Raw genomic sequence first — 19,904 nt, 5'->3', positions numbered from 1 at the left:
TCCAGGTGTAATCTTCATGTTTATTACTGTAATAAGTACATTGATAAAACAGGTACTCTTTCAGTTTCACCAGACACTCCAATTTACTGCCACATCCCAAAGATATTCATATTAGGCCAACTACTGACATTAAAGTATCATGATTTAAGTGCCTGGATGTGCATTTATGAAAGTGATGAATTTTTCAGGGTGGAGTAGAATCTCCTCAAGGTTACGTCTAGTCTTCAGTCTAATACGTTTGGGATAAGCTTTGATTTCTGATAGCTCTAAAATGGAAAACATGCATTCATGAAACAGATAAGGATCATATACAAAACAAGGAGATGCCAAATATTTAAGCCAAGAAGTTTATTTATTAGTCTTAAAAGGTGTGCTTTGATATAGTACATAGAAAAATAAAGGCAGAGAAGCAAACAATGATACTCATCTCTGCCACCTTTTCATTGGAATATTAAAATACTGTCATAAGTATTTCACTCAAAATGCAAACTCAGAATCACTAAAATTAGAACCCTGAATTCTTCACTTTTCTCTGTGTGTAAATTCAGGAATTTATTTACATTTTTTATACTATTATAGCCTTTAATCAGACTCCTGCACTGAAAGTTGAGAAAGTACACAGTATGATTTATTAAGACACATTTGTAAAATCAATTAATGTTTTTTTAAGTGGAAAGGAGGTGATCAAAGATGAAGAAATGTGTTTTGAATCTAGAGATGCTTCTGATTTGGGCTTTTCAGCCTTGGGAACACCAAGCCTGTCATACATAGTTGCACCAGCAGAAATCTCTACACTTTCATGAAACTCGCATGATTTCAAGAATGTTTGAACTACAAATTAAGTTGCAGTTTTAATGGAATTCTATTCTCGTGAATGTTCTTATGAAAAAATCACAGCAATTTAATAATGATAAATTCTGAAATGTACATCTCTCACTGACACCAGTGTATGAAGACTTTAAATATTTTATAATGTTTAAATATATGCAGCCAAAAAGTATTTTATCAGAGAGAGGGGAACATTGTTGCAGCAGGAAATACTGTATAGAAAGTTGGAAAGTACTTAATTTTGTTAGAAAACGATAAGCATATTTTAAAAGCAATACTAGTCAAGTGCACAGCTGTGACTTGTGTGTTTACAATATAGAAATATCAAACCTCTAAGATTACTACTGCGTTAAATAGGTGATAAATATAATCATTAATTTGAAATGGATCTTTAGACATTTTAGTCAAATTATTTTTTCCAAATTAGATTATACTTTATAGATGTTCTGTAAAATTGCCATTTTAGTTTGAATCCTAGTCTTCTGGACCTGGATTTTGATCTGTTTATTTTATATTTTGGACACAATAGCAGTATATTGATGATTTTAGACATGCAACACATTTAAACCAACAGCCTGCAACATTCTTTCAAGCTGAGCATATACTGTCATAATACATGTGCATAATGATACTGTACAAACTTTTTTCAAAGAACTTTCCAGAAATAATCCCTCATGTAAAGCAAAGACTGACTTAAGAGATATACTTCCATCCATCCATTTTCCAACCCGCTGAATCCGAACACAGGGTCACGGGGGGTCTGCTGCAACACAGGGCGCAAGGCAGGAACCAATCCCGGGCAGGGTGCCAACCCACCGCAGAGAGATATACTTATATTAGCTAAAGAATCCTTTATCAATATTTTTGCATGTAATTGTATACCTTGCTTAAGTGCATAGTATTCCAAGATAATTTTTGTTTATATTACTGTAAACCAAATATAAAAAAACACATTGTATTTACTGTGTTTGGTTACATAAATAGCACAGGTGACAGGATTATCAGTAAAGCAAAACAAAAAGTGACAGATTAATACACAAAAAAAATATAATGTACTGTACATATAAAGGAATACAAATCTGATATGATCCTATAAAAGATATTTCATTTAAAAATGCCTTACTTGCTAGATTAATTTATTGCCTGGTTTTGAATGACTGAAAGAACAAAAATGTTTAAACAGAGCATTGAGTTGCAGAAGACTTTTGTTAATCAATTCACTTTGGTGTCTCTGTAGTTGTTTGGGGTGCTTGAAGCGCCAACCGATCAAAATAATTCATGTGCCTCACGACCCAAGCATCATTTGGACTGGCACACACTGTTCTTCCACTTGCACCAATAAGTCTGTAATGCAGAATAGAAAAGTAATCATAATGAAAAAATAGGTAAAAGTTATTTTTACACTGAACATATGACAAGGTTAGAGAGGCAACTTTTTAATATCTGCTAAATCGGCTTAGTCCTATCTATATAGGTACTGTGTATACAGTATATATACTTTTATGCTTGACCCGGAAGTATAATTTTGTATCTTGGAAGTACTTTCCTTTTGCCAGCTCCCAAGAAATGCAACAAGGCTGTCCTACGGGAATAAAATTCCCCAACTGCCATGATGTATACTGTAGTATTTCCTTCAGTGTGATGCTGCCACCAGGTGAACACATCCTCAACCTTCCTTTATGTCCTCCTGTCCTGGTAATGTATTGATATGCATCCTGAATTCTCAGCCTCTATATACCTTCACGGTACTTCAAACTTGATCCAAACGCAATGTATGCATACTGCCACAATTTTATTTGCCAAATAAGCACTGCTAATCACACATGTGGTGATTTCAAACGAACCTGTGTTTATTCAGTGTGCAGTAGATGCTGTAGTCATGTGTGTTAGTTCCTATTATGTGTTAGGGGTTTGTGCACTGATAGCTTTAATAGAATTGATAGTTATTTTTTTATTCTGCTAAATACACTTTGTGATGTGTCCAGGTCATATATCACCAAAATATGTATTTCAAAAGGTAAACAAATATGATTACTAATAATGTGCACTATTTTGTTTTTATGCAATTTGAGATGTGCCTATGTCAGGTATGACCAAATTTTTACTTTTTATTTCAAAAGTGGAAAAAAGTATTCCTACTATCTCAGATTCTCTTCAGTTATTTTATTGTTTTTTTTGTGCACTTTTTGATGTGGCCGTGTCAGATATGATCAAATTTAAAAGGGAAACAATGAGTAAACAGTTAATTTGTGTTGGTTTATGGTGAGGGTGGCTCAGAGGCTAGGGATCTACTCTGGCAATCGGAAGGTTGCCGGCTGGAATTCCATAAATGCCAGAAGGTACTCTACTCCGCTGGGCCCTTGAGAAAGGCCCTTAACCTGCAATTGCTTCGTCCTGCGTATGATATTAATCTGCATCCACTTAAAAAAACATTCAGTAGTTTTACAAATGTGTCTTAGTAAATCATACTGTATACTTTCTGAAATAACAGGGAAAACTTGGAGATTGGTGGAAGGACTGGAACTCCAGCCAATGTATAAAAAAATCTTACACTCTTCTAGTGTGGTGCTGAGGTGTCACCTGCTGCACTCAGGTCCCAATCCAGGCGGTTTGTCAGGTGGTGGGTGCGGCAACATGCCATCAGTGCATGCTGCCAACCTCTCTCTCTCTCTGTAGTCTGCTTACCTGCCACTGAAAATGTCTGGCCCAGCTAAATTTCTTGGTTTGAAAATCTGGTCCAACTGAATTTCTAATTGAATAGCCCTGCTCTAGTACTTGAGAAAATTCTTTTTTGGAGTACTTTTTCATGATTATTTTCTTTAAAGCTGAAAAAACCTGCCTTTCTGAAATACAAGTCCAAATCTGTCAGCCTATCTATAATGTTTAAAGTCTGCTGCCTTCCATAAAAACAATTGTATTGCCTGCAGTCTCTAACATTAAGACAAGCTGGCACAATAGAAAACGCACGCTGGTAAAATGCTTGTTCACAAAAATAGATTTACTGTATATTTCTCAGTCAAAATTGTTTCATTGTACATACATCAGTTTTATTGAGAGGTACAGTATGTCTTTGATCTCCCAGTGATGCATCTTAACTCTTTTTGAAGTTCCAAAAAGAGAGCACAGAGTTTACAGCTGGTCTATAAGAATATGGTGTAATTCCAGCAAAATTTGCATTTAATCAAATTTCATCTTTCATTTGGCTTACACACCAAAAATGTTGCAAATAATATCACAGTCACTTGCAGTTATTATTTTTTTTATAAGGAATAGCTGTTAGGAAGTAGCATAAGTGCCTTGAGCATGGGAAAGGTGCTATATAAATAAAATTTATTATTATTATTATTATTAATAGATTGTATTTTTTTGCACTTTGTTCTGCAGCACTAATAGTGTTCCATTATGGCAAAGATACTCAACTGCTTGTCTTTGCCTCTGTGATAATCAACAATATTCAATCTTTAATTTAATAATGAACTAGTCATGGATCCGCTATCAAGCTGTTTTATTTTTTTCAGATGTTTTTGAAGAAGAGAACTGATTAACAAATACATGTGTAGCTTAATCATTCTCAGGCATCAACATCTTCTTTTTTTAGTTGAGCTGAAGTAAAAACACATGATACCCAAAATTTGAAGCTGAGACACTCTTACATGATAGTGGTGGTCATGAGCGGTTCAGTTACATTACCTCTTTCTCACTCATGCGTATTCTATCCATCATATGAGTGAAGAGTATGCAAGAGAATAATCACACTGGACATTGAAGCCACTTTAACATTAGACATTCTCACAACTGAATATGGGCATATTAAAACTCTCAGATGTTTATATACTCAGTATGTGGATGGTACGTTACCTTACTCAACTGTATATAAGTGAATAAAAGTGTTGAAAAACAGACAAGTGTGATTGATGCAGAGAATTCAGGATAGCCATCAATATAAATGCTGTTTATAACTTTGAAGAAGCTAGGGGCATCATTCTAATTGACAGAACAGTTAAAAAATAAAATCGCATTACAACCAGAAGTAGCTGTAGATTTGCAGGCTTTCCAATTAACCAAAACCAACTTTTATTCTAAATTCATTCAGAATCTTGAGGACTGCTGTTAAAAGCTTACTCAGAAGCATAAATATGTACCATATGGAGAAGTAATGATCTGAAATGTCTCTAACAAGAATAGAAACTGTAGAAAAATAAAGAAGAATCCATCAAAATATTTAATGAAAGTACATTGTCTGTTGTATTTCAAGAATTTAATGGTTTCATGGAAGCAGAAACAGTACATCAGCAGTTGTCACCAGTGACCACACGTCTTCATTGCTCTCCTACTCTATTCAACAATAATGAAAAATACTTTGTTCAGTTTCAGATTACATGCAAGAGGAACTGGTATAGTGAAGCTACAATATAAGTAAAGGCCTGTAACAATAATAATAACGATGATAATAATAATAATACATTTATTTATATAGCACCTCTCCCATGCTCAAGGCGCTTAGCCACCCATGACCAAGATTTATGTGAAAGTCAGGGAGAAGATATCACACGGCCACTGAAAAGTACACTTTGTTCTTCCTTAATTTTGATCGCTGTTTTTAATTTTCATTGGGTTTTTTTCTTCTGTTGTTCTCTCTCTCTCTCTCTTCCTTTTCCATTCTTTCTCTCTGTTTCTTTTCCTGTCTATTAGTTTGTTCAGGGTGTTGAAAACAGGGATTTATTGCACATAAATAGCCTGTGAGTCCAGGAGAACATATTTTTCATGCATATGAGTTAAACCAAGATAAGATGTAAAGTTCATTTTTAAAATAAGGATAAGAAAAAATAAACCGGCTTGCCCTTTTTTAATATACTGTAGTTAGTAATGTCAAATTAGAGTTAACAACTCAGCAAATATTAGGCATTAAAATAATGTGAAAGTTCATAGAGAAGCATGTGCTGTTTCTGTCTTTTAAACCGGAAACTGAAATATTTTAAAGGAGTACTGCTGACTCACATATCCAGCATTCTGGGTTTGAAACCTGTACCCAGACATTGTCCTTGTGGATTTTGATGTTAGTTCATCATTAATCTATAAATATATGTGTCTATTTGAGTATAAGTATGGTGAAACACATGCAGTTGCTTGAAAAGCACTATTTTCCATCCATCCATTATCCAACCCACTATATCCTAATTACAGGGTCACAGGAGTCTGCTGGAGCCAATCCAAGCCAACACAGGGCGCAAGGCAGGAAACAAACCCCAGGCAGGGCATCAACCCACCACAGGCACTATTTACAAATATTAATAAAAACTGAAAATATGTTTCTTACATTACACCCAGGTTTGGGCAGTCATCCCGAGTCATTTCATAAGCAACAATATAGCGTCTTGGAATTACAGTTTTCTGGAATTTGAAGCAACAGGATTGTGGCTTGTTAACATCTAAAATGTAAAAATATGAAGAAAATTAAAAAAATATTTTGAAGGAAAATTTTGAATAAAATTGTTAATGTTTACCAGATAAAATCTTATTAAATAAACTGTATCTACTGCTTTTAAACACCTTCTGATACAAAACAAAATAATCAACTAGTGAAAGAATTCAGCATAGTCTGCCATTGGTTCAAACAATATCCAGAGCTGAGTATGCATTACAAAAGAAAACCCTGCCAGTTAAAGACCAAAACAATTTTGTAATAATATACATGCAATATGAGTTTATGTGAAATTTCATACAGTAGCATTTAATGTGGTGGTTATGTGACAATTTTATCCTTCTTACTTTTTTGTGAATTTTGATCAGAAGTACTTTTTAAAAAATATTCTGTGATACTTGAGAATCAAAATGCCATCTCTTACTGAAAGTATTGATTTTTTTGTAATTCTGCTTTGGTGACTTTATTTTACTTTTAGATGATTTGTCTATTTGTTCTTGCTTTATTTTTGTTATTGTGAATAGAACATTTTACCTAATAAAGTGAAAGAGACAGAAAGCTGCTGTGCAGATGAAAATTCAATCACAAAGCAAAGCAATTGATAATAAATCCATGCACTGTGAATAATTTGTAGAAAAGTGCCATTCAGGACTTTTAGAGCCCCATGCAGCACCTCTTATTTTATTAATTTTGAATAGTTTTTGGATTACCAATTATTTATATTAACTAATTTAACATAATAGTTTCAAACTCACTTTATCAAATTTAATTTCACAGGCTTGAGTTTGCCTCTGATGTCCATCTTTAGATTGCTGCCGGCATATGTGCTGTCTCTAAACTTGCATTGCAAAATTATTTCAAAAATAGATGGACGGAAAAAAAAGTAAATACCAGTATTTGAAGATGAAAAAAATGTTTTAACAGCTAAAGAGTTTTTATGAGCCCTTTACTTGTGTACATATTACTTTTATCACCATGAATCTATACTAGTAGCCATATACAAGAAAAGGACTGGATGGAGATTATGTCCTACTGACTTTACAATAGTTGTCTGAAATGTTTTGAAAAAGTAAATCCATAAAAATGTCCTAATTAATATTTTCTGCACCTCCACACTGTCCTTTGGTAATCTATTACATTTATCTCCATCTCAGACTTTGACTTGCTGCCCTGCAGTTGCCTATTCTTTGCACAGACCTCCAACATTGCACAGTTATCCAAAGATTCTTGATTTTTTTGAGAGTTATTAATTGTGTACAGTCTTATGACACACTTCTCCATACTTACAGTACAAACCTTACTTGTTTAGTTAATTTCAATATCCTTGGGACCATCAAATAAGCAGCAACAGTAACATTTATATATATATATATATATATATATATATATATATATATATATATATATATATATATATATATATATATATATATATATATATATATTATATATATATATATATATATATATATATATATATATATATATATATATATATATAAACACATTTTAATATGTATTTTATTTACATGAAATACATTTAATATGTATTTCAAACTGCTTTAATAATTTCTATGTGTACAGTATTTTATAGCATGTCTGTGAATAACATGCCTGCATTACAAAGAAGGACCTCATAGAAGAACTTATCCTGAAATCCTGAGTGCACTTTTATAATTTACAGCATAAATGTTAAAATAGAAACTTACTTTGAGCAAACACTTCTGGGCACAGAGTTCCAAAAAGAAGAACCACAACAGTCAAGAAGTGAGATTTCATCTTCGTTTCTTTATATTAGTAGACTGGATGCTATTGATTAGTACCCAGAATCTCTACTAAGCTGTGTAGGACCCTGGCCACCTTATAAAGGGTTTGATCAAAGGTTTTTTTTGTGGTTCTTAAAATGTAATGTTTCCTTTGCCTCCCCCATAAGAGGTTGAGACAACAGTTTAATGGAAAAAAATGCATCTTCAAAATGAGTGCTCTTCTGATGAGTATGGTTAAAAAAAGCACACAGGGCTTTTGCAGGAAGTCTTGTTAACCACACTTTATATTGAAAAGTAATTATAAAAAAAGCTCCATTATTATAATATAATATAATTATAATGAAATGTTTTACTCTTTGAAATTTACATTGTTTTTCATCAATATTGCAATGGCATTGTTATACAAATACCCATCCATCCATCCTGTTAGTATCCATCCATTTACTTACATGCTTATTTATTTTACTGCCTTTCTTGGCCACACTGGTCTTGTAGTGGGAACACACATTGAACAGGGTGTTAGACATTCTAATCCTGCTTCAGAGTCATGGATATTGTGAGAAAATGGACTGCGCACAAGACAGAACTCATCACAGGACACACTCACACAGACGCTGTTGTGATGTAAGATTTTGCATACAGTATAACTTGATAAATATTTTGTATGTCTTTATTTGTAGTTTAGGCAAAGCAATGTAATTTAGTGTTACATTAGTAAGTGTTTACCCCCCCCCCCCCCCCCCCCCTTTAGGAATGGGTCTTTTTGAATTTTACGACAGAGTTGGGGGAGGATGTGCCTTAAACCAGTTTGGCAGAGTGTTTCTCTGCTAAAGTCTTTCAACCCCCCCAAGAAAGCCATAAAGACATATGGTCTTGGGGGTGGCAGGTTTTTAGATGATGTAGTCCCCCATTGGTCTGAAGTATGGCTGTTTGGAATTGGCTTGGATCAGAAGCTTTTAAGTACCATGATGTCCTATTGGCTGTAGGGGTTGGACAGAGAATCTATAAATCTGCTTATTCAACCACATTCTCTCCCTCTTACTAACCACTGATCATGAAGAAGCATATCTCTCTTACTAACCTCTGATGAAGAGCACAGCTCGGCAGCAATATTGAACAGGCTTGCGGTCTGTTCTGAAGAAAGCTGAGCACCAATGATGCCTTAACTAGAGACATTTTAAATTACAAGTCTGTGTGCCGCCTGAAACTACACATCACCATTTAATCAGGTTGTATGGTTGCCAATATTCAAATGTTCTTTGCATATTGTTATTATTCATGAATATTATCAATAATACATTATTTAATCTGTAACTTAACTCCTGCTTGTCTTTTTACTACACCTAATTGCCTATAGATATAGAAGGGAGGTGGTGGGGATAAATTATATACTATAATACCTTATCAACAGTGGTAAGTCTGTGGGATTTGAGGCATTCTGACAAATGCTACATATTAACACTACAATAGGGGAAAGTAGACCAGTATATATTACTCTACCAAGACAAAACAGATGCCTACATTTTTTTTTTTTTTACTGGATCTCAGATTGGCCTGAAACGCACATTATTTTTTTTTTTTTTTTTTTTTTTTTTTATTTATATTGCACTTTATATTTTAGCAATCCCAAAGTGCTACAGAGTAAAAATAGTATAATAAAATAAAAAAGAAGAAAAACTCCACACAGGTACTAGGTGAAAGTTTAATTACATTATGGTTTACAAGACTACAAGATGTACAGTACAAAAGAATATATAAAAAGATTTTTAACTTATTCAGCCTTGCAGCAGTAGGTCTGTATAGTATGCATAATTTGTATTACACTATTCTGGTTTATTATTGTTATGGATTCATTAGAGAACCTTCCATGTAATGGTTTGACTCATTTAATGAGTGTGCATTTATGGAAGTGATTTTGTTTTTTCAGCAATGTCACTATGGAATCTAAGAATTCCATATCTGGAGTTTTACAAATTGCACTTGCTCTAAATTTTGAACAAGGCACACACATTAAGGGAGTAACAAGAGTCCCAGAGCCTGCACAGGTCAGTTTATCTGGGTTCTGTTTCTAGAATGCATTATCAGGCATAAATAATAAATAAATAAATAACATCTCTAATATTCATAACATAACATAACATTTTCAAACCTATCGGCCATTTCAGGGTCTCAGGGCGCAAGAGTTCAACATTGTAATATCAAGCGGGTCACCAGTATATCACAGGGCCCACTCACTCACACACACATACACGCACATGCACAAACACCCACGCAGAAACACACACACACCCCAGATACACATAAAAACTCTCGGGCCAATTTAGTACTACAGATCCAACTAACCTATACAACTGTGGGAGGAAACACAAGATATTCATATGCAATGCAAATAACAACCACCAAATTAATAATCTTTGTAAAAAAAAAACAAAACAGTAAAACCAAGCATAACATTTACATTAACAGATATACATATACAAAAGTGAAAAAAGTAATACATGTCTTATTTCAAATTAGAGTACAAAATTTTAGGTCATTACAGTTTAAACTTTTAAAAAAATTTTACTAGGGGCTTCGCTCATCAGCCACATTGTATCTCTGCTGCTCGCATATATGGATTTCACTTTCATCAAACAACAAATCTTTTTCCAACTTAAAGATTTAATCCAAACAATATATTCAATCTCATTTCGCTGTTCCGTTATTTCACCGAGTAATAATTTCTGTTTGTTTGTGCTAATGCGATCTTTACTATCATCTTTTTGAGACTTTTGAATTTTAATACTTTCATTATCTCTAACCTGCTCTGCATGTGTATCGCACCAACGTTTTTGAATTCTTTATAACATTTTACTTTGTCATCTTCTCTTTGTCTTTTATTTCCAGCCTGGTTAAATTTCTTGGCACAAAGTTTCTTCTCACAGGATGTGAAAGTATCTGTCTGAAAAAGTCAAGTCTCGTCCCAGGATTTTTTAATTATAATAGAGAGATTATCCATATTACTAACCGAGAATGCTAAACCGGATGATGGACACAGGCACATCTGGCAATGGGCCGTAGCTGCAAAAAGACGTACTGCGCAGGTGCAAAAAGAGTCCGTGAGAGTCGGCTGAGGAGCCGAGAAAGGTGGACAAAAGAGGGCGAGAGAGGCGGATGAGGGTCCGCGAGAGGCGCAGGCGCAAAAAGAGTCCGCGAGAGTCGGAGAAAGGCGGACAAAAGAGGGCGACAAAGGCGGATGAGGGGCCGCGAGAGGCGGACAAGACCACAGAAAATAGGAGTGAGCACATACAAAAAGTAGTCACAGAAATGAGGCGCAACAAGCACCAAAAAAAGGAAAAGGCACATAAAAGAGTAGTCAAACGCGGGCAAAGCACGAAACACATTGCACACGAAACTAAACACACCAAAAAAAAAGAACAGACGAGCGCACAACAGCAGGGCACGACCACACCCCCCCCCATGACAGGCACTGGACGGGACGGGACAGGACACACACCAAGAGGGGGATTCATCAAGCCCATGGAAGACAAACAAAAAGAACACAAAACCACCCCATAGACCCTACAAGCAAGGGACGGGACACACACAAAGAGGGGGATTCAAACAAGACACAGGAACACAAAAAGAAAGAAGACGCTCGCGCAACAACAATCCCCCCCACACATCCATAAGAAGTGACACCCAAAGCCACATATTCTAAAGTGAACGTCAACACCTTCACAATAGGCAGCATAGGTGTCGGCATAGGTGTCAGCATAGGTGGATGTCCTTTCAATAAAGCACTATTTAACCGTTCAACTGCAGAAAAGGATACATATTAACAGTGAGTGTGATCCTCCTTATTACTTATCCATATTTCGCATGCTGAGAAAGAAACAAGTCATGAATACACGGTCACGGGTACAAAACGATTCGCGTGTCAAAGTGCTGCATCGAAAGAAGCACGATTTCAAACCGAAAGAGCTCGCGTATCAGACATACAAAAAAGGGAGCTAAGAGACAGAATAAATGAACGGAGACGTGTGCAAAGCGCAAATGAACTGACAGAAAAAAAAAAGCAAGACGCGAAAAGCACAAAGCTCAAATGACCGACATACAAAAACGGACAAGGCTCGATACAAACAATGCACAGCGTAGACTGAAACGGACTTTGCGCAAAGCGGAGGCGAAGAAAAAAAAAGAAAAAAATAGCGCGTCACAAATAATGGACATGCAACAAAAAGGCAATCAAACGCAAAAAAGCAAAACATGCCCGGACATCAACGCCACACACCTGTTAAACGCTTACGCCAAATGGCTGAAAACGCCTTCAATAAGGAATCCACTATTGAGGAAAATTCATTGGGATTAATGAATGTCATTTGCAATCATTGTCATTCACTTAACTTCACAGAAGAAACAACTGGCAATACAAATAATGAATTTACACGTTGTTATCAAAAAGGTCAGATTAGACTGCCTACTTTACATTCATATCCTGAATATCTAAAGAGGCTTCTAACGATGTACCTGAAAGTAAAAACTTTATGAACTACATTACATCCTACAATAGTTCATTTGCTTTTGCATCTACCGGAGTACATATCAGGCCACCAAAAGGCAATGGCCCATACTGCTTTCGCATATGTGGACAAATATTGCATCGCATTGGAACAGTGCACCCTGAAACAAATCAACAACGCAAATATGCACAAATCTTCATCCTAGATATCAACGCATGAACCTTCCTGAAAACAAACAATGCACGGAACCTATAATGAGAAACGTCACTCATGTCATAAACAATCACCCATTAGCTAAGTCTATAAAAATGCTACATGAAGTTGAAAAGGAGGCAAACACAAAAGCAAATGCAGAAGTTATAGCGGCAACTACAATTGCTTTGGTCTTGATAAAGGACAAAGAACAAGATTCAAGACGATACAATCTGCCCGTCGTTAATGAAGTGGCAATTGTCTTTCAAAGTAAAGATGGTGAGCCTCCATTTCACAGAGATATTGTTCTACATTTACGTCCTGATAAAAACAACACACCTACATTCCAACGCATAGACATTTGCTTTCCGCTTCTTAATACTTTAACATACCCCATATTATTTACAACTGGACAGGAAGGATGGAGTGCTACAATTTCAAGAATTAAAAAACAGCAGGCACAGAGACGATCACGTGTATCCATGAAAGAATATTTCTCCTACACACTCTCAGTAAGGGACGACTTTAATCCATTACTCAATGCAGGAAAGCTGACTCAACAATACATCGTTGACGTTTATGTTCGAGCGGAATCAAATGATCTGCAGTGGATAAAAAACAACCAGCCTTCACTTAGAGCCAATAAATACAAATCGCTGCTGGACTACATTAATCGGGATGCTGACATCATGGAGCACATTCCAATAAAACATTAATATATGCCAAACACTATATTTGTTATTTCTATGCGCATCACCCAAAGCTGCACACAATTCTATATCTAATTCATACATCTCACTCTTTGTCATGTCCCAACGCCAGGGGTTGGCGAGCGAAGCGAGCAGGGGGCGGAGCCCCCTAGTACATATCTAAACCACATTAGCACATAGAATATACTGTACACAGTTTACGTATATTGCTGAGCAAAATGGAATTAATTACAATTTGAATAAGTAAAAGTCAGAGGCTACATAAATAAATAGGAATTTTCACCTGGATAATAAAGTGCATAATAGTCATCCACCAATAGTTATTTTAGTTATATACGATAATCAGCATGAGCTCAAGCGCGTGCAGAAGGAACTCAGAGTCCAGCTCAGGGTGGCGAAGGAGCAGTACAGGAGAAAGCTGGAGCAGAAGTTGCAGAATAACAGCATGAAGGAAGTGTGGGATGGGATGAAGATCATCACTGGCTGCAGCTAAAAGTGGGGTGCCACCATCGAGAGAGATGTGAAGAGAGCAAACCAAATGAACAACTTCTTTAACAGGTTTGACCACCCTAATCCACTCTCACCTCGGAGTACTACACCCTCCTCCCATCCTTCTGCTGATACCAGTATAGGAGAGACATCCCCACCCACAATTACAGCAGCGCAGGTGAGCAAAGAGCTGAGGAGACTTCGTGCCAGCAAAGCAGCGGGTCCAGATGGAGTATCGTCATGACTGCTGAAGGTCTGTGCGCTGGAGCTGGGGAGTCCTCTACAGTGCATCTTCAACCTGAGCCTGGAACAGGGGAGAGTCCCGAGGCTTTGGAAAACATCTTGCATCACCCTAGTCCCAAAGGTATCACGTCCTAGTGAGCTGAAAGACTTCCTGCCTGTCGCTCTGACGTCATATGTGATGAAGACCATGGAGCGGCTGCTGCTTCACCATCTGAGGCCTCAGGTACGCCACGCCCTCGGCCCTCTGCAGTTCGCATACCAGGAGAAGGTGGGAGCGGAGGATGCCATCATCTATATGCTACATTGATCACTCTCCCACTTGGACAGAGGCAGTGGTGCTGTAAGAATTATGTTTCTAGACTTCTCTAGCGCCTTCAACACCATCCAACCTCTGCTTCTTAGGGACAAGCTAACAGAGATGGGAGTAGATTCATACCTTGTGGCATGGATCGTGGAGTATCTTACAAACAGACCTCAGTATGTGCGTCTCGGGAACTGCACGTCTGACATTGTGGTCAGCAACACAGGAGCGCCGCAGGGGACTGTACTTTCTCCAGTCCTGTTCAGCCTATATACATCGGACTTCCAATACAACTTGGAGTCCTGCCACATGCAAAAGTTCGCTGACGACACTGCTATCATGGGCTGCATCAGGAGTGGGCAGGAGGAGGGGTATAGGAACCTCATCAAGGACTTTGTTAAATGGTGCGACTCAAACCACCTACATCTGAACACCAGCAAAACCAAGGAGCTGGTGGTGGATTTTAGGAGGCCCAGGCCCCTCCTGGACCCCGTGATCATCAGAGGTGATTGTGTGCAGAGGGTACAGACCTATAAATACCTGGGAGTGCAGCTGGATGATAAATTGGACTGGACTGCCAATACTGATTCTCTGTGCAAGAGAGGACAGAGCCGGCTATACTTCCTTAGAAGACTGGCGTCCTTCAACATCTGCAATAAGATGCTGCAGATGTTCTATCAGACGGTTGTGGCGAGCGCCCTCTTCTACGCGGTGGTGTGCTGGGGAGGCAGCATTAAGAAGAAAGACGCTTCTCGCCTGGACAAACTGGTGAGGAAGGCAGGCTCTATTGTAGGCATGGAGCTGGACAGTTTGACATCCGTGGCAGAGCGACGGGCGCTCAGCAGGCTCCTATTAATTATGTAGAATCCACTGCATCCACTAAACAGTGTCATCTCCAGACAGAGGAGCAGCTTCAGCAACAGACTGCTGTCAATGTCCTGCTCCACTGACAGACTGAGGATATCGTTCCTCCCGCACACTATGTCACTCTTCAATCTTCTATCTATCTATCTATCTATCTATCTATCTATCTATCTATCTATCTATCTATCTATCTATCTATCTATCTATCTATCTATCTATCTATCTATCTATCTATCTATCTATCTATCTATCTATCTATCTATCTATCTATCTATCTAATAGTAGTTGGTTAAATAAAGCATGCACTTCATTCCGCCAGAAACAATATTAATTACACAAAAATGGGCTTGATTTAGTTGTTTAGTTCTCTTAGAAAATAGTAAAAGCAGTCACCTGGCTGCATGGCAATATTGAATACTTGCAAAATTATAAATTTTTATTGATATTACTTAATCTATCATTCATAGTTTTTTTTGCTCTTTGATGTTAGATAGTTTTTAGTGTTGATCAATGTACAAAAGTCCTCATTAAATACATGAAGATTCCTTATTGCAACCTGACAAAATCTTGTAAACAGTCAGAACAGCTGTTTACGTTTTATGGCTACAGTGTTTAGTATTCTTGGCTTGTTATTTCCTTACTTCCATTACTTTCTGGATTCTTATGTAGTGGCACAGGTGATGGACTGGAAACCACAACAGTGGTAGTTTATTTCAAAGTGCTAACTCAGTATGTGACTCTGAGCAAATTCTCAAACTCTTTATGGTGATGTAGTGACAATCACTCAAAGAGTGGGGGAGGAAGTCTCTTGTGAAGCTCTGAATGCTGGGATACATTAACACTTGGTTGAAAAGCTGGGAGAATAATGAATCGGTACAATAAGAAAAGGTGAAAATGATGAAACTTTGATCTTCGATGTCAATGACAGTCAATTAAAGAGTGCGGTGGGGGAGTGTTGGGCGTCCCACATGATGTATTTTGCACCAGGTTACACAAACATTGGATCAAAGAACATGTTTCACGAACATATGTGAAAAAGTACACTCCTGAAAAGCATTGGTACTCTGTGCTGAAATTCAAAGAGGTGCCAGTAGTGTGTAGCAGTGAGTACCTGCCCACTTCAAGCACTGCTTGTTTTGATGTGTGACTGACCCTGTGTCCTTAGAGACAGGCATTATTTAATTTGCTAAAGACTTTTACTTTTTGGATTATACAACTAAGAAGAGGGAGAGAGCGAGAGAGAGAGAGAGAGAGAGAGAGAGAGAGAGAGAGAGAGAGAGAGAGAGAGAGAGAGAGAGAGAGAAATCCTAATCACCTACCTGAGGTAACTTCAAACAGATCCCAAGGTTCTAGCTAATCTGCAGAGATAGCAAAGTAACCTGCTATCCCCTCCAGCTCACTGAGTTCTCATCTCCTTAAAATATCACTTGTTTATCTCAAGCCTGCGAAGACCCTACTAAAGCCTTACCATCTTTTTGCCTGCCACAAAGTTTTTGCCCATTTGCTCCCAACTCTAGCAAGGGTCCCACCTCAACCCCCAGGGAAGAGTCTTGAATGTAGCCATGGCTGTACAAAGCACAGGAGCAACAAAACCCCATTTCATCTTTCAACATTCTGTACCACTAAACTCTGCATCTTTGTGTTCTTGTGACAGTCAATCAAAGAGCAGGACAGGGGGTGCTAGTACTCTGTGTTGAAATTGGAAGAAGTGCCAGTACTGAGTTCCAGTGAGTACCAGCCCACAAATCTAGAAAGGATGTTGGACAAATTACAGTTGTAGTTAGAACCCCCATTCTATTTCTGTTCTAATGTAAATTTTTGCTTCCATCAATAAAGTCTGATAGGGCATTTGTACACCCTTATGAGCAGCATACAGTGCATCCGGAAAGTATTCACAGCACATCACTTTTTCCACATTTTGTTATGTTACAGCCTTATTCCAAAATGGATTAAATTCATTTTTTTCCTCAGAATTCTACACACAACACCCCATAATGACAACGTGAAAAAAGTTTACTTGAGGTTTTTGCAAATTTATTAAAAATAAAAAAACTGAGAAAGCACATGTACATAAGTATTCACAGCCTTTGCCCTGAAGCTCGAAATTGAGCTCAGGTGCATCCTGTTTCCCCTGATCATCCTTGAGATGTTTCTGCAGCTTAATTGGAGTCCACCTATGGTAAATTCAGTTGATTGGACATGATTTGGAAAGGCACACACCTGTATATATAAGGTCCCACAGTTGACAGTTCATGTCAGAGCACAAACCAAGCATGAAGTCAAAGGAATTGTCTGTAGACCTCCGAGACAGGATTGCCTCGAGGCACAAATCTGGGGAAGGTTACAGAAAACTTTCTGCTGCTTTGAAGGTCCCAATGAGCACAGTGGCCTCCATCATCCGTAAGTGGAAGATGTTCGAAACCACCAGGACTCTTCCTAGAGCTGGCCGGCCATCTAAACTGAGTGATCAGGGGAGAAGGGCCTTAGTCAGGGAGGTGACCAAGAACCCGATGGTCACTCTGTCAGAGCTCCAGAGGTCCTCTGTGGAGAGAGGAGAACCTTCCAGAAGGCCAACCATCTCTGCAGCAATCCACCAATCAGGCCTGTATGGTAGAGTGGCCAGATGGAAGCCAGTCCTTAGTAAAAGGCACATGGCAGCCCGCCTGGAGTTTGCCAAAAGGCACCTGAAGGACTCTCAGACCATGAGAAACAAAATTCTCTGGTCTGATGAGACAAAGATTGAGTTCTTTGGTGTGAATGCCAGGCGTCACGTTTGGATGAAACCTGGCACCATCCCTACAGTGAAGCATGGTGGTGGCAGCATCATGCTGTGGGGATGTTTCTCAGCGGCAGGGACTGGGAGACTAGTCAGGATAAAGGAAAAATGACTGCAGCAATGTACAGAGACATCCTGGATGAAAACCTGCTCCAGAGTGCTCTTGACCTCAGACTGGGGCGACGGTTCATCTTTCAGCAGGACAATGACCCTAAGCACACAGCCAAGATATCAAAGGAGTGGCTTCAGGACAACTCTGTGAATGTCCTTGAGTGGCCCAGCCAGAGCCCAGACTTGAATCCGATTGAACATCTCTGGAGAGATCTTAAAATGGCTGTGCACCAACGCTTCCCATCCAACCTGATGGAGCTTGAGAGGTGCTGCAAAGAGGAATGGGCGAAACTGGCCAAGGATAGGTGTGCCAAGCTTGTGGCATCATATTAAAAAAGACTTGAGGCTGTAATTGCTGCCAAAGGTGCATCGACAAAGTATTGAGCAAAGGCTGTGAATATTTATGTACATGTGATTTCTCAGTTTTTTGATTTTTAATAAATTTGCAAAAACCTCAAGTAAACTTTTTTCACATTGTCATTATGGGGTGTTGTGTGCAGAATTCTGAGGAAAAAAATTAATTTAATCCATTTTGGAATAAGGCTGTAACATAAGAAAATGTGGAAAAAGTGATGCACTGTGAATACTTTCTGGATGCACTTTACCCTATCCCCAAGCTAGAAGTATAAATAACTAGCCAACCCGCGGTGTACTATACGCTGCATAATCAGGCCGCTTTTTTAATGATTTTTAAGCACAGGGAAAAAATTAACATTTGAAAAATCCGGAGGAGAGGGGAAGGACACCCATTACGCCCCATCCGTCATGCTAGTCTGCTGATTTCTCGTTCAGTAACCTGTGAGTCGTGATGGGCAGGGTGAAGCCTCGCGAAGCATCAACACATTTGAAGCAATTGTGTCGGAAATCGTATCGAAGCTTCGAAGCATTTGACACTCACCTCTCTCGTGACACCTCCTGGCCATTTTCATTAACGTTACAGAAACTTATGATACACTTCAATGACGTCTGTTAAAAGTCGTATTGCTTTTATTTTTTCGTAGCTACAGACTGACAACGAAGAGAAGGGTTCGTCAGCAGCTTGTAGTATGTGATGTCTAAAAAATATAAATATAACTAACGCCGACAGGCAGAATGCACTATACGATAGCAAGAGTTAAACAAAATAAGATGCCTCACCTCATGCATTCCCGGCTGTTTCAATTAGTATTTACTTTTGCACTGTATCATTATAATCGCTCCTGTTATTAGTATTATAATTAACCCCGATCTTTTCTTGAGATCACAGTTAATAGCCTTAAATTTTTTCTTTGGTCTGTCTTAATTAAAACAGAGTAGACAGAAAATAAAGGTTTATCCCTTTACTTTGCCATGATATAGGTGAACACATTTGAGAAAGAAAATGTGAAATCCTTAAATCACAGATGTCATTATTCGATCAAGTATTAAAATCTGCAGTGCTTCGAAAGCTCGACACTGTGTCGAAACCTGAGTATCAAGCGGCCCATCACTACCTGTGAGTCACGTAGAGTTTTCATTGTTGTTTGCGGTTCTGTCCGCTTTTCGCGTACTGAGTTGTTCCAGAGTCACAGTTGAGAAACAGTTTTTTAATGTTTTTTAAGCACAGGGGAAAAAATGAACATGCGGCCCGGTGTATTCTTTAACTGCCTTGTGGCGCAGTAGTAGTACGGCTGCTTTGCAGTAAGGAGACAGTGGAAGATTGTGGGTTCGCTTCCCAGTTC

The 19,904-nt window shown here is 38.1% G+C and overlaps 1 protein-coding gene across 2 annotated transcripts in view; it reads right to left on the bottom strand.

Moving 5' to 3' along the window:
• Nucleotides 1-333: 333 nt before the first annotated feature.
• Nucleotides 334-19,904, bottom strand: part of LOC114651852 (C-C motif chemokine 5-like) — a 32,173-nt gene continuing 12,602 nt past the window's right edge. The window contains exons 1-3 of one of the 2 annotated variants that reach the window (XM_028801879.2): nucleotides 7,960-8,178; nucleotides 6,146-6,257; nucleotides 334-2,172 (exon numbers count right to left, since the gene is read on the bottom strand). In XM_028801879.2, coding sequence (XP_028657712.1) covers nucleotides 2,046-2,172; nucleotides 6,146-6,257; nucleotides 7,960-8,029 — 309 coding nt within the window. In that variant the 5' untranslated portion in view covers nucleotides 8,030-8,178 and the 3' untranslated portion in view covers nucleotides 334-2,045. Of the gene's footprint in view, nucleotides 2,173-6,145; nucleotides 6,258-7,959; nucleotides 8,179-19,904 lie in introns of those variants that run through there. The other variant, XM_051928224.1, reaches the window with a different exon arrangement.

The sequence above is a fragment of the Erpetoichthys calabaricus genome, chromosome 5 (assembly GCF_900747795.2).
Source record: "Erpetoichthys calabaricus chromosome 5, fErpCal1.3, whole genome shotgun sequence".
In the NCBI taxonomy this organism is placed as follows: Eukaryota; Metazoa; Chordata; class Cladistia; order Polypteriformes; family Polypteridae; genus Erpetoichthys; species Erpetoichthys calabaricus.
This window is presented reverse-complemented; position numbering and strand designations above follow the sequence as displayed.